Source organism: Ipomoea nil, unplaced genomic scaffold (genome assembly GCF_001879475.1).
Source record: "Ipomoea nil cultivar Tokyo-kokei standard unplaced genomic scaffold, Asagao_1.1 scaffold1421, whole genome shotgun sequence".
Taxonomy (NCBI): domain Eukaryota; kingdom Viridiplantae; phylum Streptophyta; class Magnoliopsida; order Solanales; family Convolvulaceae; genus Ipomoea; species Ipomoea nil.
In genome coordinates, this window is record NW_017617849.1 from 7299810 (window position 1) to 7326556 (window position 26747).

A 26747-nucleotide genomic window follows, 5' to 3' on the forward strand; every position below is an offset into this window, starting at 1 on the left:
CTTAGGCTGAGGCAAATCAGACTTGTCCTATAATAAAATCTTATAGATGGAGGATGAAATTAAGATGACTATTTAAATCATTTAAAATAGTTTAAGTTCTATTCTTATTGTTAATAATTAATACGGAGTAACTCTTATTAGAGTTTAGGTCTCTAATATGGACAACATTTTTTTTTTTTTGGTGAAATTTAAGAATGAAAAAAAAAAAAAAAAAAAAAACTAAAGAAACAATCCATAATACTAACTTTTTATATGGGCAAGAAATATAATGCTAAAAGGTCAAGAAAATGGAAAATATGACTATGTAAAGTTAGAAATCATTTAATGGTTCTCATTTAGCACTTCCCAACTCCTACCAATCAAAGGAAAATGGTGGGAAATGGAAGTGATTTCATGACTCTTCTTTGTCAAATACTAGTGGAGATCATTAATTAAGGTCAATAGATGAAGGCCCTACCCATTTCGATCCACACCCAACAAACACTGCTAACTACATGATTATCAACATAATAATGATCTTTTGTTGTATTCCAAACAAACAATGTTAATGTATGTATACAATGTGAACATAATTATGTATTGATAATTTTATTGAATTCCTTTATTCTCGCTCACAAATGTCAAATTCTCTTACCCCAGGCTCCACCCTTACTTGAAAAGTAATTGAAGACTAAATCACTGTAACTCTAAAGCTCTAAGGAGGCAATGAGCCCATCATATTAGGTGTAACTCTTACACTGTAGTTGCCATATCATATTTGGTAGAAAAGATACTAATACATATCAATTATCTTATAAATCCTTGTATTATTACGCTAAACATAAAATTTTAGCCGGAAAGTTAGAACGAAGCAAACTCAAAGTACAAGAATTATGCTCTATCCACTCGTTCACTTATCTCGGGACATGACCATTCTTCATTTCTTAATGACGAGAGAAACTTGCAGGTTGTGCACCCTACTCCTGCACAATAACCCACAAACCACAAAATGATAACTAAATTGTACTAAAACTACCCCATGTGACAACTCAATCCAAAGATTGTTTCATGTTGGTAAGTATCCAGAAACATACTCTACCCACTCAATCACAACGTACAACTTTAAAGATTTTAACTTATATTGATGAATTCAGATTAAAGGAAAATCTTTTAACTAAAGTCCAAATCTTTTTAACTAAAATGAACAGAAAAAAAGGGCGTTAGATATCTTTCCCGAATGGATGCAAATATTTTGTAGTGAACAGAAGACCAAAAATGTGTACAATAGTAGTTATAGACAACTCATGATGTTGGAGAGATTGCCCGAAGTTGCAGTTAACGTTTTTGTTCCGTCACCTTCCGCAAGTTTCCAAGTCTTTCCCAGGAACAAATAGACAATTTCCAGTCTACTCCCACAGCCACCGCTAGTCCACTACGCCACCCAGTTTCTCTCTCTCTCTGTCTCTCTCTATCTGACGTTTCTCGTTTGCTAAATTTAGGTTCTTGAAGAGTTGTAGACGTGTTTGTATATATAGGTAGATGGATACATTTCCACGCATGAAATGCTGGTGTTCTAGTTTGGGTGTCTGAGCGCTCACGCCCACCGAAGTGCCGGCGGTGAGAGATATTGTTATTATTTATCTGTTTTTCCGGTGGCTCAGCTTTGAAAAATCCGGTCTTTGTTGGAATTTGGAGATGGGTTCGGTCTCAATTGCGGTCTCGGGGTCCGCCGCGGCAACTCAGGGCAGTGGTGGCGGGTGGTGCAAGTGGCGGTGGAGGAACAATAGCGGCGGCGGCGGCGGCAGCAAGAACGGCAACAATAACGTTAGCGGCGATCTCTGTGATCTTTCGTCCGCTTTCGCTTTCTTTGTGGTGTCGTTTGTGGTGCTGGGCTCGATTGCCGGCCTATATTCGCGGCTCATGCTGACGCCAAATGTCAGTGCGGGCCTCTCCTCCTTGGGCTGCCGGGAGGACAATGAGGGTTCGTGGGCCATTGGTGTTTTCTACGGCGACTCTCCCTTCTCCCTTAAGGCTGTTGAAGATGTAAGCTTTACAGTCTAAAATGAACTCTTTTACAGTGTCTTTTATTGTGATTTTTAGGTCAAAGCTTCCATTTTTTACCATTTTGAGGTATGGGTTTTCTGGGTTCTCATTAATTTTCCTGTTCAGGTGATTCTGGGTTTTTGGTTTTTGCCTTAAAGTTTGATTTTTTTTTTTATTTTTTATTTTTTGGAAATTCTGAATTTGGTAACTATTGATGCTCTTCTGGGAATCAGCCTGAGGATAATCATGCATGATGAAACTTTAGCTTTCTTTTTGGGGGAGGGAATTGATGGTTTAAGTTTTTTGTGACTTTATTTTTTTAATTTTATTTTCTTTATTAATTCTGAGTCTGGAAATGGATGGCATATGCAGATGAATGTACAGAGGGATAAGAGTGCAGCATGGCCAGTGGCCAACCCAATTGTGACCTGTGCTTCAGCTTCACAACCCGGTTTTCCCAGTAATTTTGTTGCTGATCCCTTTCTTTATGTTAAGGTAACTTGATTATTCTTTTCATTTAATTATACTTATCTCTTTTGACCTGGATAAAGCCCTCTGGCCTACTAGGCACTGGCTGATGAAGTTTGCAGTTTAACTATGCTTGCAGTAAAGAGTCTGAATGGATGATCGGTTGTTAGTGTTATACTCGGTGTGGATTAGTATTAGAGCTTAATCCTGTATTAGTTTAATCATTTGATGGATTGCCTTTCCAGCTTAAATTAAGCCACTACTGTTCTTAATTAGTTGATTCATAAATCGTTATCTGCTTTTTGGTATTGCCACTATTTAAATTGTCTGATGGGGTCGGGATCTATGATGAACTTATCCAGTTGGTGGTAGTTCCTACATGCGCTATCTTGATGACTTTTAAGCTATATATGACAAGTTAATTGTTGCTTTGTCTATGTTTTGGTGAGATTTCAAGTTTTATTCGCTTTTCTAGATTCCCATTGTTCATTATGCATCAACTAGTGTGGTCAATTCTGTGTTGAGAGGAGGGGACCGGTACAATTTGATGGGCTGCATATGACAATGAGAAAGAGTACAATTTTCAAGAGTTGATACAAATTGCTTTGATATTTCGAGAGAATAATCGTTGCCCGGGAGCTCAATAGCTCATTGGTAGATTGAAATCTGACGTGTAGTGTTATTAGAAACTCGAGGTTTGAGTATCGTTATGACAGTGAAACCCGAAATTCCTTTCCCCTGTTTATTCGCCCTCTCCTTTTATCACTCTGAAGCTTACCTGCTAATCTAAGTATTGGTTGCACATCATGAACCTTTCCAAGTGTAATTTATGTTCTCGGATTACCTTTTATCTCTCCCAAAGCCTGATTTTTGCTCACTCGATTTCAGGGAGACGTTCTGTACCTATTCTTTGAAACTAAGAATTCAATCACAATGCAAGGAGACATTGGAGTTGCGAGAAGCGTTGACAAGGGAGCAACGTGGGAGCAATTGGGCATCGCCTTGGATGAATCATGGCATCTTTCCTATCCATATGTCTTTGACTACAAAGGCAACGTAAGATCTCAAATCCATAAAACGGTTAGTATTTTTTTAGTTGGGTCATTTATTCAATATTTGAGATACACGTTTTCTGCAGATATATATGATGCCCGAGGGGAGTGCAAAGGGGGACCTTCGTGTGTATCGAGCTGTAAACTTTCCATTGCAGTGGAAACTCGAGAAAGTCATAATGAAAAAGCCCATGGTAGATTCTTTCTTAATACTGCACGATCGAAAGTACTGGCTTTTCGGTTCGGATCACAGTGGTATTGGCACCCAGAAGAATGGACAACTAGAGATCTGGTATAGTACCTCGCCGTTTGGTCCTTGGAGACCACATAAGAAAAACCCTATTTATAACACGGATAAGAGCATGGGAGCTCGAAATGCAGGCAGACCGTTTATGTATAATGGAAGTCTTTATCGTGCTGGTCAAGACTGTGGTGGAACATACGGGCGACAGATTCGTCTCTTTAGGACCGAAGTTCTTACAGCTCATGAGTTCAAAGAAGTTGAAGTTTCATTGGGGCTTAAAGAGTCTAGTAAGGGACGAAATGCGTGGAATGGCGCTCGCACACATCACCTCGATGCGCAACAACTGAGCTCGGGCGAGTGGATTGGTGTTATGGATGGAGACCGTGTGCCTTCGGGAGATGCAAATCTCCGGTTTGTTCTTGGTTGTGGTTCGGTTCTAGGCGTTGCGGGGCTTGTTATGTTGTTGGGAATGTTACTCGGGGCTGTGAGATGTATCGTGCCCTTAAGTTGGTGCCCCCATAACGTGGGAAAGAGAAGTGACGCTTTATTGGCTTCTGAAAACCCGAACTCGTTCACTTCGAAACTGAGACTGTTTTGCAGCAGATTGAACCGTGCAAGCACATCTCTACACGCGAGGATAAAAGTGAACACCTGTAGCGGGAGCTCTATTCTTGGTTTAATATTCTCGGTAGCAGTGTTTTTAACGTGTATCGGGGCGAGTTATATCTATGGAGGGTCTGGTGCTCAGGAGCCTTACCCGCTCGGTGGTCACTATTCCCAATTCACCTTATTAACCATGACGTACGAAGCCCGAATGTGGAATTTGAAAATGTATATCAAACATTATTCGAGATGTTCTTCGGTGCGGGAAATTGTTGTGGTGTGGAACAAAGGAAAACCCCCAGAGTCGAGTGATTTCGAGTCTGCAGTCCCCGTGAGGGTAAGAGTAGAGGAAAAGAACTCGTTAAACAATCGATTCAAGGCTGATCCACTGATAAAGACTCGAGGTGTTCTCGAGCTGGATGATGACATTATGATGAGTTGTGACGATTTGGAGCGTGGGTTCAGGATATGGCGTGAGCACCCGGACAGGATCGTGGGGTTCTACCCCCGTCTCGTCGATGGCAGCCCGCTGAAGTACCGTGCTGAGGAACACGCTCGGGAGCAGGACGGGTACAACATGATTCTGACGGGCGCAGCTTTCATCGACACCGAACTGGCTTCCAGAAGGTACTGGAGCAAGGCCGCTGCCGCTGGGCGGGAAGTCGTGGACGAGCTCTTCAACTGCGAGGACGTGCTGCTGAACTACTTGTACGCAAATGCAAGCTCGTCCAAGGCAGTCGAGTACGTGAAACCAGCATGGGCAATCGACACGTCAAAGCTCTCGGGCGCGGGAATCAGCCAGAACACGCAAGCCCATTACGCCATCAGAAGCAACTGCCTCCTAAAGTTCTCGGAGATGTACGGTAGCATAGCAAACCGGAAATCAGAATTCAGACACCGGAGAGATGGCTGGGATTTATAGGCGACGGGTTAGTATAAGTTTTGTTTTATAATTGGCCGCTTTTCCTCGTGTTGTGAATTTTGGTTTGAGGAGGGCTTTAGTTTGGTTGGTCAAGTGTACATTGGCTAGCTGTGTGTGTAGTTTATAGAATAGTTGTTTACTTGTTTAAGAGTTTTCAGAACATTATATTGATAGTACAGTTAGTGGTTCCTATAGGCTATAGATGAAGATGTGATGAAAGTGTACATTTGAATAATACACAAGTTTAGTTTTATTTGCAAAATCTGTATTTTGACTACAAAGTCCACTTGCACTAAACAGATGAAGTTAGGTAAACTAACTCCCTTTAACCTCTAGACAAGCCTGCCTGCCTACCATGCTGTTTAACTAACTTATCATTGCCTAACCGGCTGCCCATATTCACCAATTAAAGGGTAAAACGTCAAAGTCACTCGTCATGACTTATTATTACACGGGCCCTTAGGGTTGGGGTACAACCTTTTGGAAGAATGACTTATTATTACACCAACGTTGTAGGAAGAAGTATAAATAGAATCGAGGTTTACAGCCAACTACCATGTAGTGTGATGATATTTCGGTTATTATTCTAAATGGATAGTCATAGGTTCAAATCTCGATGGGGAAGTATAGAAAAGAACAAATACTAAATTAGACATATAAAATGGGATAGAACTATAGAAGAGTACATTAAAATATTCTGTGCCTTTAATTTATTAACTGTAAATATATAATTTTTAGACCATAATTTACTTTTAAATTTGAGTCTCTAATGCAAGGTGAATCATGGCCAATGATAGAAAAATTGTCAAATACATCATTAAACTTTACCCTAAAGGTTAATTAGGCCCTTAAACTTTTAAAAAAGGTCAATTAAACCCTCAAACATGTCAAAATGAGTCAATGAAACCCAAAAACCGGTAAATAACCTGTTATTATAGGTCATTTCAATTCCGGCGACGAATTTCGGCCATCGCCGACAAATTTCGACCACCGGTCGTCTTCCACAGGAGAAGACGACCGGGCGGCCGCCTTCTCCACCAGGTCAGGTCGTCTTCAAGGAGAAGACGGCCAGATCTGGTCGTCTCCTCCAATGGAGAAGACGACCAGACGACCGTCTTCTCTAATGGAGGAGATAGCCAGATCTGGCCGTCTTCTCCTTGATGACGGCCGGACCTGGTGGAGAAGGCGACCGTCCGGTCGTCTTCTCCTGTGGAAAACGACAGGACGGCCAGAATTCGTCGTCGGTGGCCGAAATTCGTCGTCGGTGGTCGAAATTCGTCGCCGGAATTGAAATGACCTATAATAACAGGTCATTTACCGATTTTTAGGTTTCATTGACTCAATTTAACATATTTAAGAGTTTAATTGATTTTTTTAAAAAGTTAAGAACCTAATTGACCTTTAGGGTAAAGTTAAAGAATCTATTTGACCCTTTTCTACCAATGATATAATAATGGTTATGATATAGCCATATAGGTAGCGGTGATTCAAAGAGAAAAGTTAACGGGCCATGCCGACAATGGTAATTAAACCGCCATTATTACTAATTAAATCACTCGGTAATTATTAACTTCCTCCCTACCTCAAAAAACCAATAATAATGGAAGTTTAACAAATTTTATTTTTTTTTTAAAAAAAATCGAGAATTCCTAATTTCCTATGATGCCATATGTATTATTAGTGATTTAGTGTTACTGTTAATTATTTTAGCCAAACATAAACTAAATGAGGAATGACTGATAGGATAAAGGGTAATCCCAGCCAAATGCAAATTATATCGTGAATTAAAATTTATCATATGTATTGTAATAATTAATAAAGTTAATTTTGAATGAAGCTTGTATTGTGATTTGTAATTTTAGTTGGTAAATAATCATGAGGAGATAAGTTAGTTTATTCTTATGATTATCAAATTAATTGTTCGACCAACTTGACTGGTAATTATATATTCTGTAATATGTTAACTATAATATAGTTATATAATGACGGTAGACTCAATGACTCAAACATAGTCAAAGGATCTGTTCATTTTGAGTATAATTCTTACATTGTTGCCGTTCAAGCTCGAACCTTGATCTCTCCTTTCAAATACTGATTACTGAATCATTAAACTAAACCCGTGCAAACAATAGTCAAATTAATCTGATAATTAACTTGGTAATAGATTTGGAAATATATATATATATATATATATATATATATATATATATATATATATATATATATATATATATATATATAAAAGGAAAGAAAGTAAACACACAAAGAAAGACGCGGACCATTTGCCTCACTCTTTCCATTTCTTTTCATTCATTGCTCACCAACGCTTATGCGGAGTTACTAAAAAATTTTGCCTCACTCTTTTCATTCTTTCCATTTATTTTGTTCCCGATTGTCTCCAATATTTCTCACCGTCACTCTCATCTCTCCGGCGGACGCCCGCTCTGTCTCATTTTCTCTTCCGCCGGAATTCACTGTTATACACGTTTTTTTTTTTTTTTTTTTTTTTTTTTTTTTTTTTTTGTTTTTTTTTTCAGCTTTCAGTCGCACGGAGATCCGATCGCCGAACCTCCGGATTTCGCACTTGATCAGGTTCTGTATTCATATCACCCCAGCTTTGTTTATTTAGCTGTTGATGGCTTTGAATTTCAATAGTGTGATTGTTCCCGTTCCGAGATCCGAGCTGCATGCATTTTGTGATATTCAGCTGGCTGCCAATTTATTTTCCGTTTTTGAGGAAAGGACAAAGTGGTTGTATTTTTGGTATGGTTTATTTCTATGTGGAGCGAGCTTTCTTCTGAGTTTATTGCCAAATCTGCCATTCTACAGTGTTTTTGTTCAGTATAGGAGTTTGCTATTAGTATTTCCAATTTTTTGGGGAATTTATTGAGGGGATTGTGGAAGGTTGTTTCTGCTACTAAATTGTCTCAACGACTGGAATGCATCGCGTTTAAAGTAGTTTCTGATCCGTGTTGTCTTTGGATTTGAGCAACGTTTTTTACTTAATTGTATTATTGCGTGCTTTAGTGGTTAATTCAACTATATCTAGAGATCGGAAACTAAAGGAAAGTGGTTACATTGAGAAGTAAGAGGGGTTATCAAAATTAATGAAAAAGTTGATTTCCATTGCTTAATTAAGTAGCAGAAGTCTTTATTTATGATGCCTATTTCCTTATAATGCATGCTTGTGAAAGTCGATATTTTCATGGAAAATGATTGGGTCCACTACTGAAAGAGTGCAGTATTTTTGTTGTCTAAATAGCGGTGAGATTTTATCAGCTTGAATAGCTAACTAGACTTTTTGTATTACATACAATACATACAAATGGTACCTTTTTGCATGTCATGGAGTATAATGTTCCTTTTCCTTTCAATGGTTTGCAGATGCTAAGCTAAACGAAACACTTAACTGCAAGCACTAAGGATGAAGGGAGGTTTGAAGGTTTCACAGATCTCTCTCATCCTTATTGGTTTCATCTGCATAACTATCCTGACTTTGGCATTTGCAAGAAGTTCCTTTCTCTCATCTTGGATACCATCTCAGAGTAATATCTTCCGTCTATCACCAGGTTTGAAGAACATCCTCTTTTTATTTTTCTATGCACTCTGTACTTGAATTTTGTATAGAAAAAATGCACAAGTGTTTCAAGCCAGTTCTACATTGGTGAGTAGCAATTCAGTATAACCATCGAAAGTTGTAAGGCTTTTTTCCCCCTTCTTATCCCTTCTGAAGCGTTTGGGAATGATGGTTCATATTATGGCCATTGTGTTTGACCTTTTAGGTGCTTAACTTTGCCTTTTTCTCTCTATGAAATTATTGTCAGATTCTTGTGCATAATTAATCCTTACTTTTTCAGTGACAGAACGGGCAACAGAATATGGAGTAGATCTAGGAAAAGAAAATACTTCTGTGCAGGTAGAAGAAGGTTTAAGCTCTAAATTGCAAGAAAATTTTATCAATACAAACACTTCCTCACAAGGGAAGAGCACTGAAGAGCTGACTACTCAAACTGATGTAGAAGAAGGTGAGACTTTTAATGCATGGATGAATGTTTTTCTTCATCTCTATCTCCACAGCAGAAGAGTACCTGAAGTCTAATAAAAATAGATAGAGTTGTCTAAACTCCTGAATATTTTTTTTAATAGAAGACAAAACACTTCTTACCAATGGTGGCGCTTTATGAATGATTTTAGTTACTCCGTACTACTTACACGAGAGGGATGACAAACAATTGGACAAATACATTTGTTGAGACACTTCTTTATTATGTTGCCTCAGTTTTCCTGATTAATAATTGGTGGCAGTTTTTGCATGGTTTTACTGACTACTTAAACTGGATGAATACTTTTGTTGAGACACTTTGTATTATGCTTACTTCAGTTTATACGTAATCTGGTTCTGTGCTATGATTTGATGCTTGTGCACCCTTTTTAATTCTTTTCCAACTTTGTGATTTTGCAGATAGTCCTCTTAGAGTCACTAAAGAAGCAGAAGTTTCAGGAGCTAAAGAAGCAGATAAAGCAGAAGTTTCAGGAGCTAAAGAAGCAGATAAAGCAGAAGTTTCAGGAGGAAAAAATAATTCAAATGAAGAAAAAGACTCCAATGCTCCATTGCATTCTCTAACCACAGAGAATTATGTCAAAGGACAAAGAGAAAATTTGACAACTCATCCAGAAAAGAAAGGTTTCTTTTATTTCTATAATAAGTAAAGCTAGTCTTGGTTTGAAAGTAACTCACTTCAACAAATCTTAGAGAAGCTAAGTACCTAGATTTGGTTTTGCACATTGATAGATTTGGCCAATTGTCCATCCTGACAAGTTGATAGATAATAGATCTGGTTTTCATGTACAAATTAACTGCTAATTTTATTTTATTTTTTTAAATTTTCAGATTGTAATTTTGCCAAAGGTAAATGGATCAAGGATGATAATCGCCCTTTATATTCTGGATTTGGCTGTAAGCAATGGTTGTCATCCATGTGGGCTTGCCGCTTGACACAGCGCACAGATTTTGAATATGAGAAATTACGTTGGAAACCTAAAGATTGTGAGATGGAAGAGTTCACAGGTTCTAAATTCCTTAAAAGGTAAAATAGTTGGTTTCCTTAGAAATTTCATATCCAAGTATCCAACCAGTCAAACTCGTATTTACATTGAAAAGAATAATCTTTGCTAGTGCTTCAGCATCAACCAAACCTATTTATCAGTTGATGCTATTTCTTCTCATGACCCCTATGACATTGCCTAACCAGTAATCTATTGGCCTTTTTTTTAATCGTTGACAAAAGAATTCTTTAAACTTGATGCTTTCAGGATGGAGAACAAAACTTTGGCCTTCATAGGGGATTCATTAGGTAGACAGCAATTCCAATCACTAATGTGTATGATAACTGGTGGTGAAGAGAGAACCGATGTTCTTAATGTGGGACGTGAATATGGTCTCGTAAAGGCTCGTGGTGCTGTACGGCCTGATGGGTGGGCTTATCGATTTCCAAGCACCAACAGCACTATCCTTTACTACTGGTCTGCAAGTCTTTGTGGCTTGACACCCATCAATGCTAAAGATCCAGCTACTGAATATGCCATGCACCTTGATCGTCCACCAGCATTCTTGAATCGTTTCCTTCCAAATTTTGATGTCGTTGTTCTAAACACAGGACACCATTGGAACAGGGGAAAAATTAAGGCCAATCGATGGGTCATGTATGTAGGGGGCAAGCCTAATACAAACAGGAAGATAGCAGATATTGCAGGCGCTAAGAATTTCACAATTCACAGTATTGTCAAGTGGATGAACTCACAGCTGCCTAAGTATCCTGGCCTGAAAGCATTCTATCGCACAATATCACCCAGGCATTTCTTCAACGGAGATTGGAACACTGGGGGCACCTGCGACAACACTACCCCACACTCTGCCGGCCTGGAAGTTTTACAAGACGAATCTAGTGATTCTTCTGCAGCAGGGGCAGTAAAAGGAACGAACGTTAAACTTTTGGACATTACAGCAGTGTCTCAGCTGAGAGATGAAGGCCACCTATCTCGTTACAGCATTAAAGCAACACCTGGAGTGCAGGATTGCTTGCATTGGTGCATGCCTGGCATTCCGGATACATGGAATGAAATGCTTTTCGCCCAACTCTAATCATCCCAACCTGACAGGTACGAACAAAAAGTAATTACTGAACAACTATATCCATGTCAGGTATAATACAGGCAGGCATCTTATCAGGCCTGAGCAAAGCTTTTCTGATGCTTTTCATACATCATTTTTATGTGACTATCCAGTAGTGGTAGCCCATTTTGCTCATTATAGCTGATTTTGGCTATTTCATTACACTAGAGTTCGACCTGTTGTATACGAGAGTGTCTTTCTGTACCCATCATGAGGAAAATATATAGGACTATCCCCTATTATTCTTCTAGCAATAAACAATAGCATCACTAGCTGTCTTCTGGCCCCTTCTCATTGTAAAATTTCTACTACACCAATATTTTTCTATTCCATTGATGAAGAGTTGCAAATGAATAGTACAATTATGACTGAGACTAGACTTGCTTTAAAGTGAACTTTTATGGTGCTAACTGTATTCGTACAATTTATATATGGTATAATGTGTTACAGTCCACGATTATATGAAGTACAATTTGACAATATGATATACATGATTATATCGATTATCCAGTACAATCTAACAACAATTCTTTATCACAAATTTTTTCTTAATTTAGCAATAGTTAATAAAATTTATATGGGTTCACATTTCCATTTTTTTACTAAGGATCTCATTACTGATAATAATGATGATAACCAAAAATAGCAAGAACTACAACAACATATCTGAACTGAAGCAGAGGTTTTATTTTGAGTGCTATACTACAAACATGGCTTTTCTCAAAGGCTAGTGATAACAGCTAACAAAAAATCATTTCAGGATTAGACAATTTTAAAATAATTGATGAAGGCAGCTCCACACCCAAAACATTAAGGTGGCATAGATATAAACCACCAAAAGCCTATAGTGTTAGAGGAACAGACTGCTTCACATGTTTTTTTTTTTTTTTTTTTTTTGGATAAGAAATGGTTTTATTCACATGAAACCACAGGAGCAAAGTTAACCTTCAAAAACTTTTCAGCCACTTTGAAGGGCTCTTTATTGCAATGCCAGAGAGCTGTTGTGGGCGAGTCTGCATCACCTGTATCTCAATCTATAAACTTTACAGACTTTACAAACACAACCATGAAGAAATTTCGCTGTTGTAGCCAAGTCAGTCCAAGCAGATGCAAATCGTGACGATTGGATTGCTCTTTTCTTGTACCAGATTTCTTCTGCCAAACTAGCACGGCTTTGCCAACTGCTTTCTTGTATCAACTTCACCTACCATTGATGTTTCCCAGTAAATCAATCGACTTCAAAGCAAAAAACTAAAGTGGTGTCTACTAGAACCAAGGATGAAAATGTGTATCTTCCTGTCATTAAAGAATCCATGTAAACATGTAACTTTGCAGAATTGCAGATGACACAAAATTTAGCCTTTCATGTTCATTATTAGTCATTGAATGTATATGAAACTAGGCATCCCAGAACAGTAAATCCCGCTTTTGGTCTCGTAGTCCAAAAAACTTTTAATCATGACACATTTGGTCCCTTGGGTACTCGGTTATAGTGGCATTCCTTATCGTACCACACTATACCCAAGGAACCAAAAATGGCATATTGTCCTGAATGTGGACCAAGTACCAAATGTGTCTTGCTTACGAAAATATCAGTGCTTTTCCAAAAATTATATCTTTCCAACAATATTTGAGGTCCACTTTTTACAGAAACTACGAGCATATATTTTATTTTCAAAATTTTTATGCATCTCAACAATGATATTAGAGGTCCAAATTAAAAGATTCCATTGCTTCACTGAAAGAGGCATAAACTTATGCCTCTTACTAAGAGGCCAAATAAGTGACGTAGGCACACAGCACAGACTTGTTTGCCAGTTGCCACAATAGATAATTTTAACTCTAATCAATACTTTGAATGAATTCAGATAAAATTCAATGAGAGAACCACTATAAACATAACATGTTCAGAACTACTCTAGAAATAAAAACATAATTTGATCCTGTTCCCTCTGCCCTTGAAAATCTCAGATTGCATCCTAGTTCTCTTTACCAAAAGACACTGAATGCTTGGAACATAATAACTAATGAATGACACCAGAGACAGTACAGACTGACAAATTTAAGAAGTCAACACTTATGTTGTTCAATGGGCAATTTAGATATTATAGACATCACTCCAGAAACTTATGTTTATTAATGTAATAGTTTGGTAAAAGGTTCAGTCAGATGCTTAGCCTAGTTTGGTGCAGAAGTGAAACTCACCAACTGGATATATACAATGGGAGATGATTAAGAAGCAGATAAATATTTACTTAAAACATGCTTCAAGGCAGGCAAATCCTAGTATTGTAATGATTCTGTTGCAAAGAGAGACATTAAGGAAGTGCTCCGAAATGCAGATTCTCAAGAACACAGATACTCTCAATTGCCCCAAATCATAGCCCCTCCCACCCAGCCAAAATGAAAATGCAAGCATACAACTTGTATATAAATCAGCTAAGAAGATTTTAGCTCCAGACAAGTTTTCCTAATTGATATAGCACCTATAAGATATGAAAGCAAATAATATGTTGAGAAAGATCAAGAATTTGTATTATTAGTCTTAAAGTAACATATATCTATGGCAATAAAATGAAATAAAATATTAGAGAATTCCTCATCATTTCAGAAGAATCAATATGTGAAAAATTGTTTGGATAACCATTTCAGAACTACCACAAGATCATCTAATTGAACTTCATTTAAAGAAAACATGGAATAAACATGTATTTTAAAGAGAAAAGTGAACTCACCAAGCTACAAGCAGTGCTAGGAGGAGCAATATCATTAGAAGTCTCTTGAACAGAAAAAGGAAACTTCTGAATATATTAGACCATGGCTTCAGTTGCCTCTGTTAGATCATATCCTTTGCCAAGCATTTCTGCAATCCACTTCCTAGCTTCGGAAGTCCGACCACATTTTGACAAACCATGTACTATTATATCATAACTCCACCTATTTGGCTCATATCCTTTTTTACGTAAAGTATTAAAGTAACCACAAGCATAATCAACCTCACACATACTTAATCTTCTCAACAACAGATTGTAGGTGTAGATATCAAGAGGAAAGCATTGCTGAATTAGTTCTTCAATTTCATTAATATCCATGCTCGTGTTACTACAACCAGAAAATGTCTCCATCAGCTTGCCTAATTTCAAGCTCTTAATTGTTGTATTTTCATCATTTCTTGAGTTCAACCAAAGGTCATAAAGCTTTTTAGTCCTTAAAGAATGTAATAAAAGCACATTGCCAATAAATGAAGAAACCTTTCGACCACTTCGCAGCAAATCATCAACAACAATCAAAGCCCAATAGTATTGTTTATGTGAGCACAACAAATTCACAAGTTCCTCATAAGATTCCAAACTTGGTTTCTTCCCTTCTGCCCTCATCTTCCAGAATACATCCCATGCATGTTGTTGATTGCCCACTTTGCAAAGGCCAACAATCAAGCAGTGCCAAAGTTTCCGGGATGTTTTGCCTCTCTTGCTTAAATCATAAAAGAAGTTTAAAGCTTCTGAAATCCGTCCATTTTTCAAATAACTGTGCAACAGCAGCACATGAGAATTCAAAGTTGGTACCGTACCAGTTTTCTCCATCATTTCATATACTTCTTTAGCCAGCTCAGGTTTTCCAGCATGCCCAGCTCCATCAATGAAGAAATTGTAATTTTTACATGTAGGCTCAAATCGGGACAACTGCATCTCCATCAACCTGAAAAATTGCTTTTCTGGATTATTCAATTGACATAAACAGCAAATAACTGCTCTGTATAACTGGCTGTTAGCACTGTGGCCATTTTCTTGCATTTCTATAAGTAATCTTGCTGCAATATCTGCCCTACTTGACTTGACGCAGCCACTAATTAAGTCAAAATAAGTATTCCTGCTTGTAACCTTATTTAATCGGCTGAGCTGTTCATGTAGCAAGAAGCCATCTTCCACTCTGTGGGCTCTACACAGAGCTGATATGAACCTGTTGTACATTATATCGCTGGGCATGTGATTGTGGTCTAGAGCAGCGAGAATCAACTCATTCACCCTATCGAGCTTCCCCTCTTTGCAAAGAGAATTGGCAATAATTGAAAAGGTCCTTCTACCTGGAAAATAACCTTGTTCAATTCCATTTCTCAGCACACGACAGGCGTCATCATTACTTGAATCACCCAAGAGAGTGTTTATAAGATAATTATAAGCCATACTATTTACAGAGAGCTCAAACTCAGATCTTGCATCATACAGTTCCAAAGCTACATCAACCATTCCCACCTTGCAAAAGAAGCATACTGTAACATTCATGGTGACCTCATCTGGAGATATACCTTGATCCTTCATCTCCATTAACCAGTCATAAACCTCTTCAAGTCTATTCTCCCTTAAAAGCTTACAAACTAAACCGTTATATCTGAAAACACGAGGAACATGCCCATCAACCACATTCCTATTTTTCAGAAACTCTAAAGCCCCATCCAGCTTCCCCGCCCTAACAAGGTTGTTAATCCAGGCACCATAAGCATGCTCCATAGAGACCAAACCGGACTCGCGAAACTCTTCAACCAACAATCCAGCCTTCTCAAAATCTCTGTTCTTAGAAAGAGCATCCACAACAGTGGCCACAACAATGCCACTCAAACCAGCTCCTCCATTTCCTAACAAACCCCTAATGTAAGCTTCAGCCTTATCCAGCTCCCTTTGCTTACAAAGACTCTTCACAAATATGGAATGTGTGACCGAATTCTCAAACCCATGGAGCTTAATCTCCCTCAAAACCATATCAACAGCATCATAAAATTCATCCTCCACTAGCGCATTGAGCAGCACATGATAAGCGAAATAGTCCAAATCAGCACCTGTAAACCGCATTCTACCGAACAGCTGGAGTGCAACTTCTGGCTTCCCCGCAATTGAGTACCCAATCACCAAAGTGTTGTAAAATCTTAATCTGTGAATATACCTCTGCTTGGCGTACTTCTCCAAGAACTCAATCATCAAGGTAGTGAGCTTGGCTTTCGAGAGAATCTTGAAAATTGCAGAAAATGTGGCCTGGGTATGGTAGAACCCGGGTTGACGACCCGCCCAATCGAAGAACTTCAAGCAAGACAGCACATCTTTACCCTTCTCATAGTTCAAAATCTCTAGAACTAATGATTCGGAGAGACGGAGATTGAACCGGGACAAAGCTAAATCCGCTGATGCCTCGTCTTTGGTTCGTAAGATTTCGAAGATTCGATCGAAATCCGGGTTTAACCTACTCTGGAACCACTCTTTAAACGACAAAACCACATCCTTGAGCTGGAAAACGCCGGCATTTGAAGTGTGAATAGAGCTGGAACATGAGGCTGATGAATGAAAGCACTCCTGTGAAGAAAACTGGTACGGGTGGGAGGTTAGGATAGACTCGGCGGCGGCTCTGGTGGAGTATAAGAGAAAGAAGAAAACTTTATTGCTATTGCTTTTGGTGGACGGTGGAGAGATCAAGCTTCTGGCATTTTGTCGCCCCGACCTAATCATTAGCAGCATAATTGAGGTGTTCTACAAGGGCTTGCGAACACTGTAAAGATTATAGCCTAGCCGTGAATCGATAGGTCACGGCGGCGCTGGGGAATCTCGGCGGCGGCCAAAGTCGAAGCGGCTTCCAGACTTCAGAGATAGTCGAACATGACGGTCAGAACTTGACCACGTTTTAGTGCCTCGTTTTGTCTTTGATCTCTTTGTAGCCCCAATACTTTATCAAATTAACAAAAACAACCCCATAGCTCTTTCCCAAACAAAATCAACCCCATAGTTTTAACAAATTGGTAATTGCATCTTTTGGTTAGACATTCACTTAACAATAAAGATTGAAGAAATGTATGTATACAATGATAATGACTAAAAAATATATTCATAGACTATATTGTTCGATATAAAAAAGAATGTTTAAAATTTATAAGTGTTACAAGATCAAATTAGGTATGTGAAAGTGCTCAATATCAAATTCACATCTATCATTATATTATATTTGTGGGTCAAAAGCCGAAATCTTGTTGTCTAATGACACCTAAGTTGCACTCCTATATAGAAGGGAGTGGGTTCGAGTCAGCAGCATTGTTTTCGTTCCCCCGAGCTTGGGCAATGGCAGTGGTGCATCATATTGTACTTTGCCTCCTATATGCTACCATTTTTGTGAGGCATATCTCTATTGTTGTATTGGGTTACTGTTACGTGATTTGACTATGTGTCTCCTATTAGGTTCTTTCATACTTTCTTTCATTCAAGAATGAGCTTTGTCACTGAGTCATACTAAATCTTCTCTTCGAGTTTTATTATATGGACTTTCAATCTTTACTTTACTCCTTAATGTGACAAGGGATAATAAATTATATTCATTTTGGGTACAAGTAAGGTCGTAAAGAGTAGAGCTTGAAAACTCAACTAGTATTTTCTTTGTCTATTGTTGAGTCCAGTCGTTATATCGTGGACCGCAGTGCACATGCACCACGATCAAAACGGCGCCGTTTCTTTACTTAAAGAAACGGCGCGCCGTTAGTGTTAATGGAACGCACATTTTTTTTGTATGTTAATTACTAACTGATACTACAGGATATCTAAATCGACACTGCCTCACATATTATTTTATATTATCAAATGAAACTGCAGTTATATCAAATGATACTGTAGTTGTGGTGAAATGAAACTGCAATGTATATAAAATGAAACTGAATAACATTTCACATATTTGTGTGTATATTGTACAACGAAGCTGTAATTATATCAAAATAACCATGTAGTTGTGTTTTGATAAAACTATAATTTATATAAAATAAAATTAAATAACATTTTAACATATTTGAGTTTATAAATATCGAATGAAACTGTAGTTATATCGAAATGAAACTATAATTGTGTTGAACTGAAACTGCAATGTATACAAAATGAAACAGAATAACAGAGTTACTTTTTGCTGAAGGGTACGGAACGACAGAAACGAATGCCGTTTCTTTTCATTAATCAAAACAACGTCGTTTTGATGCGCGGTATATAATCGATTATACGTCGCGGTGCACGATATAATTTGCCTGTTGAGTCCTAGAGTACGAATCACAGCCCAATGAAAGAACCCAAAAATCAATGGGTGCCCACTATTTGTTATGAGAGGAATTGTTCCTATTATATTAAGCTCCACAACACCTACAATGGATCCTCCCACTTTGGGCTGGCCCATTTACCCCCACCCTAGAAGCAAATTGCATAAAAAAGACAAGTGCTAAGTCATTGATTTAACAGATAAAAACTCTCACTTAAAAAGACTTGCTTTAAACGTTGTGGTATAGTTTAACCCTCCACTCATCACGTTAGAGAGCTCTCTAGTCATTTGGCCCTTCCTACTAGCCCATTGAGTCATCGTGATTTACATCCTCCTACATGTTCTATCGGGTCGAAGTATGGGGACCCTTAGGGTTGGGGATTCAGCATTTTGGGGTAAGAGAACTCTCTAGTCTCTCAAAAATAGGGGAAGTGATCAAAGCATGCGCAGACTGGGTTCAGTGGCTCCCTCCAAGATAAGGTTGGTTCAAGCTAAACACGGATGGAGCAGCCAAACGTAGTTCGGGCCTTGCATCCGCGGGTGGACTAGTTCGAGACAGAGGGGGTATCTGGTTTGGGCTTTCACAACAAAAATTGATAAAGCTAATAGCTCCGTGGCAGAACTGTGGGCCCTAAGGGAGGGTCTACGGCTCTACCTCGAGAAAGGGGGTTCTTCGGGTGATGGTGGAGATGGACTCCAAAGCCATCATTGATCTCCTACATGGTGAAGTCAGATACGGACGATTCTGGGTGTACACTTCTACACGACTGTCTAGTTTTGGTGCCCAGATTCGAGGGGATCTCTTTCAATCATACTTTTAGGAAGAGTAACGCATGCGCAGATTTCTTGGCTACTCTCGCGCAAGTGAAAGATTGGGGCATGAGCGTGTTCACAAACGCTATGAAAGGTCTTGTTTCCCTCCTGACTCATGACGTGGGGGGCAGTTATCGTAGAATCACTTAATCTGAGGCATATCCTCTCTTTCCTCACCCCAAAAAAAATAATTTAACCCTCCACAAATATTGGGTATTTAGATTTGGAATGAACACCTTATACGTAAAAGTGTAGAGTCGTAATATGACAACATCGAGGATGTAATAGGACGAAAATAATATTACAAAAATGCATGCAATCATTATATGGATATGATGAATTGAACTTGCAATTATTGTGAATATTTTTATTAAAAAAAAAGAGTAATTAAATATTTCACGTACTCTCACTTTTTACTCCATAATGTGTCGTCCTTTGATTGATTTAAATAACAAAATAAATCACTATTTCTATTACCGAATAAAATGTATATATATGGCGGGAGTTATATTCCATGTGAGTAGATATATCATTTTCCAAAAAAAGAAAAAAGATATTGTGAACATGACAAGATGGGGCGGTTCATTAATGATGAAGTATTGAAGTTTATTAAATGTCTCTCTAAAAAAACAGTTGTTCAGTATGATGGGAAATTAAATGTGACAAAATAAGATACCGAACCGGCCGGATAACGGAGCTTGAGCCGTGACCGTGGCGCTGTTATCCCGGTTTTTTTAGTTTTGTTTGTCATTTACGAAAGATAAAACCGGTCAACGTGTCGACGAAATAAAAAGGCGACAACGAAGCAGCACGGCAGCGTTGCCTTCCGGCGATCTCCAATTCGAAGACCTTCAATTTCCTAAGCGCGCGGCGTCATGGCGGGGGAATTCGCCGCCGCCGTGGAGGACGGGCTGCGGCTTTCGAAGCGGATAAACTTCGGGAAGGACAGGGCAGTGGCGCCGCCGAGAGCGATGACGGCCATGGAGAAGACGGCTCACTCCTACCTTCCATCAGCTCCAATGCTCTACGCCGTTATTGAGAACCCCGCCGTGGTGGACAACCCGGACGTTCCGAGCTACCAGCCTCACGTGCACGGCAGATGCGACCCTCCCGCGCTGATTCCTCTGCAGATGAACAGCATTTCTGTCGCCGCCGAGTGTTATCTGGACACGGCGTTCGTCACCGTCACCGGATCCTGGCGCGTGCACTGCGTCATGGGCAGCCGCAGCTGCGATTGTCGTATTGCCATTCCGATGGGCGAACAGGCAAAGCTTACAATTTCACTGTTCTGTTTTTAAATTATTAAAAAAAAAAAAAAAAGAGTTTCAAATTACTGCAGTAATATAAGGCCATTTTACTACTTAATATTTACATTTTTACGATATAATAATTTAATTACTTTTTTATTTAATTAATAAGTAAATATATATATTTTTATCCCGGTATGGAGGGATCAATTTATGGTAATAAATGAATAAAATGATTTTTTTAAGAAGTAATATGTGACAATTAAAGTAAGATGGTATAATTAAATTTTATGTTCAAAAAGTCTTGTAGTAAGTAGTGAGTTTAATCTTCGTTCCATTTACATATATTAAAATAAAATTATATTAATTATTATGCAATACTCTGCATCAAAAACCAAAAATGAATCGTAAAATTTTATTTTAGTTGTTTTTATGTATTTTTCTTTTTATTGATGAGAGCTTCATGTTGAGGGGATAGGTAGATTGGTCATGGCTTTGTGTGGGGTTTTCCTAGTCCTTTTAAAGGTCATATCTTTACATTCTCCAGTCCTTTTTGTTCAATGATAATGAAAGTTACCACCTGGCTATGCTTTTCATGTATTTTGCTAGTTATCTTAAACTGGGAATGCTGTTTATTTCAATTCCCTTTGTTTTTTGTCCTCAAAGTGATGAGTTATTTGGCTAACAGGGTTCGATTCTAGGTCTCGAGGTTGAGGTGCCCGGGAAACATTACCATACTGAACTAGTTGCTGTAGATGATAAAAAGGAAACAGCCAAATTTGAGGATGGATACTATTTGAATCCCAACATTTTTACCCTCGAAATACCAGAGGTAAAAGAAATGCCTCCAAGATGGCATGATATAGTTCAGTTTTATTTTATGTTATTTTTTCATTTTAGGATGTGAATTTCCATTTTCAGATTGATGGGGGTACCAATCTTTTAGTCACTATTAGATGGTCTCAGAAGTTACTGTACCATGATGGGCAGTTTACCCTGAACATCCCGTTCAGTTTCCCGGAATATGTCACTCCTGCTGCCAAGAAAATCTCGAAAAAGGAAAAGATAGAACTAAATGTTAACTATGGCCCCGGAACTGAAATTTTGTGTAGGACAAGTAGTCATCCTCTCAAGGTGCCTGCTCTTTTTAGTTTATGTACAAAAGATTTCTGATTGAATACTACTGTAATCATGGTTTTCTTAATTATCATATTCTAGGAAGTGCGTCGCCTAGCTGGGAATTTGAGCTTTTTATATGAATCAGAAGTTCTTAACTGGTCCATTCACGATTTTGGTTTTACGTACTCTGTAAGTTTATTTTGTTTTACTTGTGCATTAATGAGATGTAGTGATCATTGCTCTAACTTTAGTGTTGTAACTGGCTTTCGACTCAGAGAAAGGTCATATCCAAATTTCCATGTTAAGCATGTTTTTTGATCATTCTGCGATCTAATTTCTTAAGTGTTTTTGCTTCTTCATATCTTCAGGTGTCATCGAGCCAAATCTATGGTGGTGTGCTTTTGCAGTCCCCGTTAGCACTTGAGAATGATAATAAGAAGACATTCTGTTGCTATCTTTTTCCAGGAAACAAGCAGACTAAAAAGGTTTGTTAAACCTTTAGCCTGAGAATACATTTCTGGTGGGTTCTCACTGTTTTTTTGATTTGTTTGATAGGTCTTCAGAAAGGAAGTTGTGTTTGTTGTGGATATAAGCGGGAGCATGAGAGGAAAACCTCTTGAGGATACCAAAAGCGTGCTATTGATAGCTCTGTCAAAGCTCGACTCTCAAGACTTGTTCAGTATAATAGCCTTCAATGGCGAAACTTTTGTGTTTTCATCATCTCTAGAGTTGGCAAGGGAGGAAGCTATCGAAAGTGCTATTCAGTGGATTAACACGAATTTTGTTGCTGATGGCGGGACAAATATTTCGAATCCACTAAATCAGGTTACACTCTTAACTATTCTCATTGGATTCTCGAGGTTACCTTTTCTTCTTCTTCTTCTTCTTCTAAATCATGCCAAATATACTGAAAATTGATGAGATGCACTCGTATAGTGTAGCTTAAAACGTGTTCGTTTGTTCTATTTGAGTTATACGTGTATTATTGTTTGTGAAAATGGCATTAAAACACTAACATTTACTTGGTTAGGCGATTGAGATGCTATCTAATACAAACAAAGCTGTCCCTATTATTTTCCTCATTACCGATGGGTCTGTTGAAGATGAAAGACGAATCTGTGATATTATGAAGAGCCATCCAACGAGAGGGAGGAGAATCTCCCCGAGGATTTACACACTTGGGATTGGTATGCATTAGAACGAACTCTATATAATTACGGGTGATATTGATATTGATTGCTGAAATATGTTGGAGATTTATACTTGCTGATATTGATATTGCTTCTGAAGTTTCATTAAGTTAATAACTGGTTGCTCGAAAATTTCCAGGATCATTCTGCAACCACTATTTTCTGCGAATGCTGTCAATATTGAGCGGTGGCTTCTACGATGCTGCTTATGATGCAGGTAAGTTCCCCCGTGGCCTCATGTGAAATCTGCGTAACTATAAATGCTAAACTGACTGCCTGATCCAATCTGATGCATGTTTGGCGTTTCAGATTCAATCGAGGCTCGAGTGGAAGGCCTATTTGCCAGAACATCATCCATTATCCTTGCAGACATTGCTATCGACTTCGAAAGTCTTGATCTTCAAGACTTTGAGGTAAGGTTAAGCTATTCTTGTTTCTTACTCGAACTTCTTGAACTGATCGTAATAATGGAAATGTTCCATACTTATGACTTATCAAAGAAAAACTATGGGAATGGTAAACTTCAGTAACAGAAGTTTTTCCCAATGTATAATAGTCGAAAGTTGCCTAATGGGAATGCTGGTTTTTACACAATTTCATGATAGGTATATCCACCTCAAATCCCAGACCTTTCACTTGAAGGCCCATTGGTTCTCTCAGGCAGATACAGTGGAGAATTTCCCGAGAGCCTTGAAGCTCGAGGAATCCTTGCAGACATGAACAACTTCTCTCTACACCTGAAGGCGCAAGAAGCAAAGGAAATACCTCTTTCTAAGGTAAACTCGCAGAACTTTTCCCCCTATCCCCAAAAACTATCAGTAAAGCAGAAGTGGAAGCCAAACTTGCACTATATCGATTGCTCCTTAAGGAAGGGTGTTTCTTCATATTGCATTTGTTATTAATTTATAATCCATTGCGCTCCGTAGGTGCTTGCAAAGCAGCAAATCGAGATACTCACAGCCGAGGCATGGTTTACCAAAAACAAGAAGCTCGAGGAGAAGGTTATTACACTGTTAATTTACGCCCTATTGCAGAAACATGTCTGCTTACTTTTGGTTGCAATTAAGGTTTCTTGATTTGCAGATAGCAAGGGCGAGTGTACAACATGGTATTGTTTCTGAATATACAAACATGGCATTCATAGGAACTGAGGAAACAAAAGGAACCACAGAGCCATCCAAAGTAAATAAGGTATTGTTACCATCCAAACTTTCGACTGATCTGTTCTTCCTTTGCTTCCGTTTTGGTGCAATACTGCAATGGTTATGGTTCTATTTGAATCCACAGAAAACGGGAGACCCTAAACTGCAGAAGGCTATAATAATGCTCCGAAATCTTGGACTTGGTTTCGGGGACCTTACTGCCACAGCCGAAAACACTCCTCCCGGTTCCACATCGAAACCAGAAGCAGCAGAGATGTTTGTGCAGGCAGCCTCAAACTGTTGCAAAATGGTGTGTGATAAGTGCTGTTGCATGTGTTGCATTCAGATGTGTTCAAAGATAAATGACCAGTGCGCAGTGGTAATGACACAGCTTCTTGGTTCATTAGCATGTTTAGGTTGCCTTGCCTGCTGTGAACTGTGCTGTTCCAAACAACAGGGATAAGGAAAAGCAACATATGACTGCCCCACTGCTTCTTGTTGTATATGTTGTGTAGTTATGTGACTTGTAAGGTTATTGTTGTCCATGGTTTTACATACCCTTTTTCAGATTTTCGTTTTCGGTGTATAGTTCAATGGAATACTAAGGCTGTATAAACAGAATGAAACACGTTACTTTTTCCGTTTTTATTTGTATCTAGTTCAAAAAATGTGAGTATGTTGAATTAAGTTATTTATTTATGGAAACAATTTGTTTGGTACTAATGGTTATTTAATTTCAGGTCCACTACAACACCGGATAATTTTAGGATAAAGAATATTGTAAACTGTGTGATCGAATTATGAACTTGAGATGTTCACTTTGTCGGACTATATCTAATGACTCTATGAACCCGCCTCAACGCCAAATTATATATTTCTGTGCACAAGGACCCCACCTAAATCCAAACTCCCAATATTCAATCTAAACCCAAACCCCTAATGCTAGTGGTAGAAATCAAACCCCCACCCTATTGTTGGAAACAAGTCTTAAATAAGATTCCCCTCCATCCATTATATTAGACCAATATTCATGATATAATTGCCCGCATGGGCACAGTTAGTCATAGAGGTGAAGTTTGGGAAGAGTGACAAGGGATCGAGTCTCCCCAGCGGTAGTGTGGAAGCAGTAAGCAAAGGTTTAGCATCTGTAGTTCAGCTGAGTTACAATGATTTCAACCTAACCACTCTGAATCTTCCTCCAACTCAATATAGTGATTTTTTTAAACAAATCTTAAAAAAAAAATACCCTTAGTAATGAAGCAAAGAACATAAGAGTCTGCATCGTTAATAGGAAAGCAGGGTGCAAAGTCCTCAATTGTGGGCGGCACACCATATTCCATGCAAGATTTTAACCAATTATCATGGTGACCTAGTTGCATCCTAAGAACATTAATTATTATATATAGGAAGAGTGAAAACGAAGCAGCAGTTCTTGTTACCAACATCTAACATTACTGGAAGACATCTTCTCTTGGTCTGCTGACATCTTTCACTCCCCACACCTTCCAATGAAGTTCTAAAGAAGACTTGCCATTTTGGGAAAGTCATGGTTAGGGTTTCCAGTTATAGTTTGTAATCCTGTGGTGATTCCCATAAAGATATAGTATATGTAGCAAATTGGGGGACCTCACATAATTTTTCTCTCATAAAAAAGTTTAATTTGTTCTCCAAAGGGGAGACCTTTCTCTGAGTTTTGAGCTAAATTAGGGTTTTCATTGGCTAGCTAACAAATTATATCTGCCAAGATGGCATGTTGGAAGACTCAAGCATATCAATTATATTGGTTCGATGAGCAATGAAACAATAGCTGTATTATATAATGACACAATATTTATATACATATATAGTAAATGATTTGTATTCTAGCTCTCACCAATAATGCAGAGAAGAGAGGTGGCCTAGTTTTATAGGATATGGTCTTGCTGCTTTGCATGAATGCATTATCCCTATATGTTGGAATTGTTTGGACTCTCATTCGATATATTTATTATGTGTCTTAGTAAGTCAGTTAGTTACTAGTCAATCAACAGACTAAGTCTTTAAGAGAGATTATCTCTTTATGACTTAATAATAGATCTTTCAATAAATCGATCAGAATGTTATATATATGTGTTTCTGTTACATTTTTTGCTCTATATAAAGAGCCATGGTGCTTTGAATAAAATGCAATGAGCTGAGTTATCCTTTTCTCTTACAATTTTTTATTCTATATCCTATTGATATTTCTACTACCTTACTTCAATTTAAAACAATAGGATCAAGTTCTAACAGTTGCATTGTGAGAGTTTCAACCCAGAAGATCGAGGGTGTTTCCTTAGCTTGTAGGCACCAAACACTTAACACTAGTCCAAGGGCCCAAGGATTTGCCTTTGTGGGCAAAGGCAAAGGCAACTAATGACCAAAATTAAAATTTTTTCTGAAAGACACTTATGTTAAAGTGCAAACACATAATCTGAATGTTGTTTTATGGATAGGAGTCCGCAACGTAATGTGGACCTGGTCTATATTATAACGAGTGTTATAACCGCAACAGGCACTGTTTACTCATGTTGATTGTTCTGAATATATATTTGCAGAACTGAAAAGAGGCAAGCTTTCTACTTATGCCTGCAAATCCTGATATATCATTTGAGACCCACAAATGGTAGTGTTGGACCACAGACTGACTATCCACCAAACCAAACCTCTGTGGTTCCTGGAAAC

General features: G+C 38.3%; 4 protein-coding genes across 10 annotated transcripts; 3 read left to right on the top strand and 1 right to left on the bottom strand.

The window, feature by feature from the left end:
* Nucleotides 1-1203: 1203 nt before the first annotated feature.
* Nucleotides 1204-8892, top strand: LOC109187903 (glycosyltransferase family protein 64 protein C5-like). Of its 2 annotated transcripts, XR_002055319.1 has the most exons (5): nt 1204-2022; nt 2395-2517; nt 3379-3546; nt 3629-5445; nt 8881-8892. XR_002055319.1 is itself a non-coding variant. In XM_019338301.1 (4 exons), exons 1-4 carry the CDS (start codon nt 1675-1677, stop codon nt 5309-5311), a joined length of 2322 nt encoding a protein of 773 aa, XP_019193846.1. In that variant the 5' UTR covers nt 1204-1674; the 3' UTR covers nt 5312-5575. The 2 variants fall into 2 exon arrangements, 1 of the variants encoding a protein (XP_019193846.1); XM_019338301.1 differs by lacking the exon at nt 8881-8892 and having other exon boundaries at nt 3629-5575.
* On the top strand, nt 7830-12532 carry LOC109187904 (protein trichome birefringence-like 14). 5 transcript variants are annotated; one of them, XM_019338305.1, is made up of 7 exons: nt 7830-7903; nt 8696-8880; nt 9169-9336; nt 9774-9995; nt 10203-10398; nt 10625-11470; nt 12446-12532. In XM_019338305.1, exons 2-6 carry the CDS (start codon nt 8736-8738, stop codon nt 11451-11453), a joined length of 1560 nt encoding a protein of 519 aa, XP_019193850.1. In that variant the 5' UTR covers nt 7830-7903; nt 8696-8735; the 3' UTR covers nt 11454-11470; nt 12446-12532. The 5 variants fall into 5 exon arrangements, with proteins under 5 accessions (XP_019193850.1, XP_019193851.1, XP_019193847.1 ...); XM_019338306.1 differs by lacking the exon at nt 12446-12532 and having other exon boundaries at nt 9774-9827; nt 9861-9995; nt 10625-11873; XM_019338302.1 differs by lacking the exon at nt 12446-12532 and having other exon boundaries at nt 10625-11873.
* Nucleotides 12085-17155, bottom strand: LOC109187902 (pentatricopeptide repeat-containing protein At1g71210). Of its 2 annotated transcripts, none has more exons than XM_019338300.1 (2): nt 14219-17155; nt 12085-12779 (listed from the first exon to the last, which is right to left on the bottom strand). In XM_019338300.1, exon 1 carries the CDS (start codon nt 16985-16987, stop codon nt 14294-14296), a length of 2694 nt encoding a protein of 897 aa, XP_019193845.1. In that variant the 5' UTR covers nt 16988-17155; the 3' UTR covers nt 12085-12779; nt 14219-14293. The 2 variants fall into 2 exon arrangements, with proteins under 2 accessions (XP_019193845.1, XP_019193844.1); XM_019338299.1 differs by having other exon boundaries at nt 12085-13969.
* A 2871-nt stretch (nt 17156-20026) lies between these two features.
* On the top strand, nt 20027-24740 carry LOC109188342. The gene is made up of 13 exons (XM_019338976.1): nt 20027-20611; nt 21282-21425; nt 21515-21727; nt 21812-21901; nt 22081-22197; nt 22268-22537; nt 22743-22899; nt 23042-23119; nt 23212-23315; nt 23508-23678; nt 23829-23903; nt 23986-24093; nt 24190-24740. Exons 1-13 carry the CDS (start codon nt 20222-20224, stop codon nt 24505-24507), a joined length of 2235 nt encoding a protein of 744 aa, XP_019194521.1. The 5' UTR covers nt 20027-20221; the 3' UTR covers nt 24508-24740.
* Nucleotides 24741-26747: the final 2007 nt, after the last annotated feature.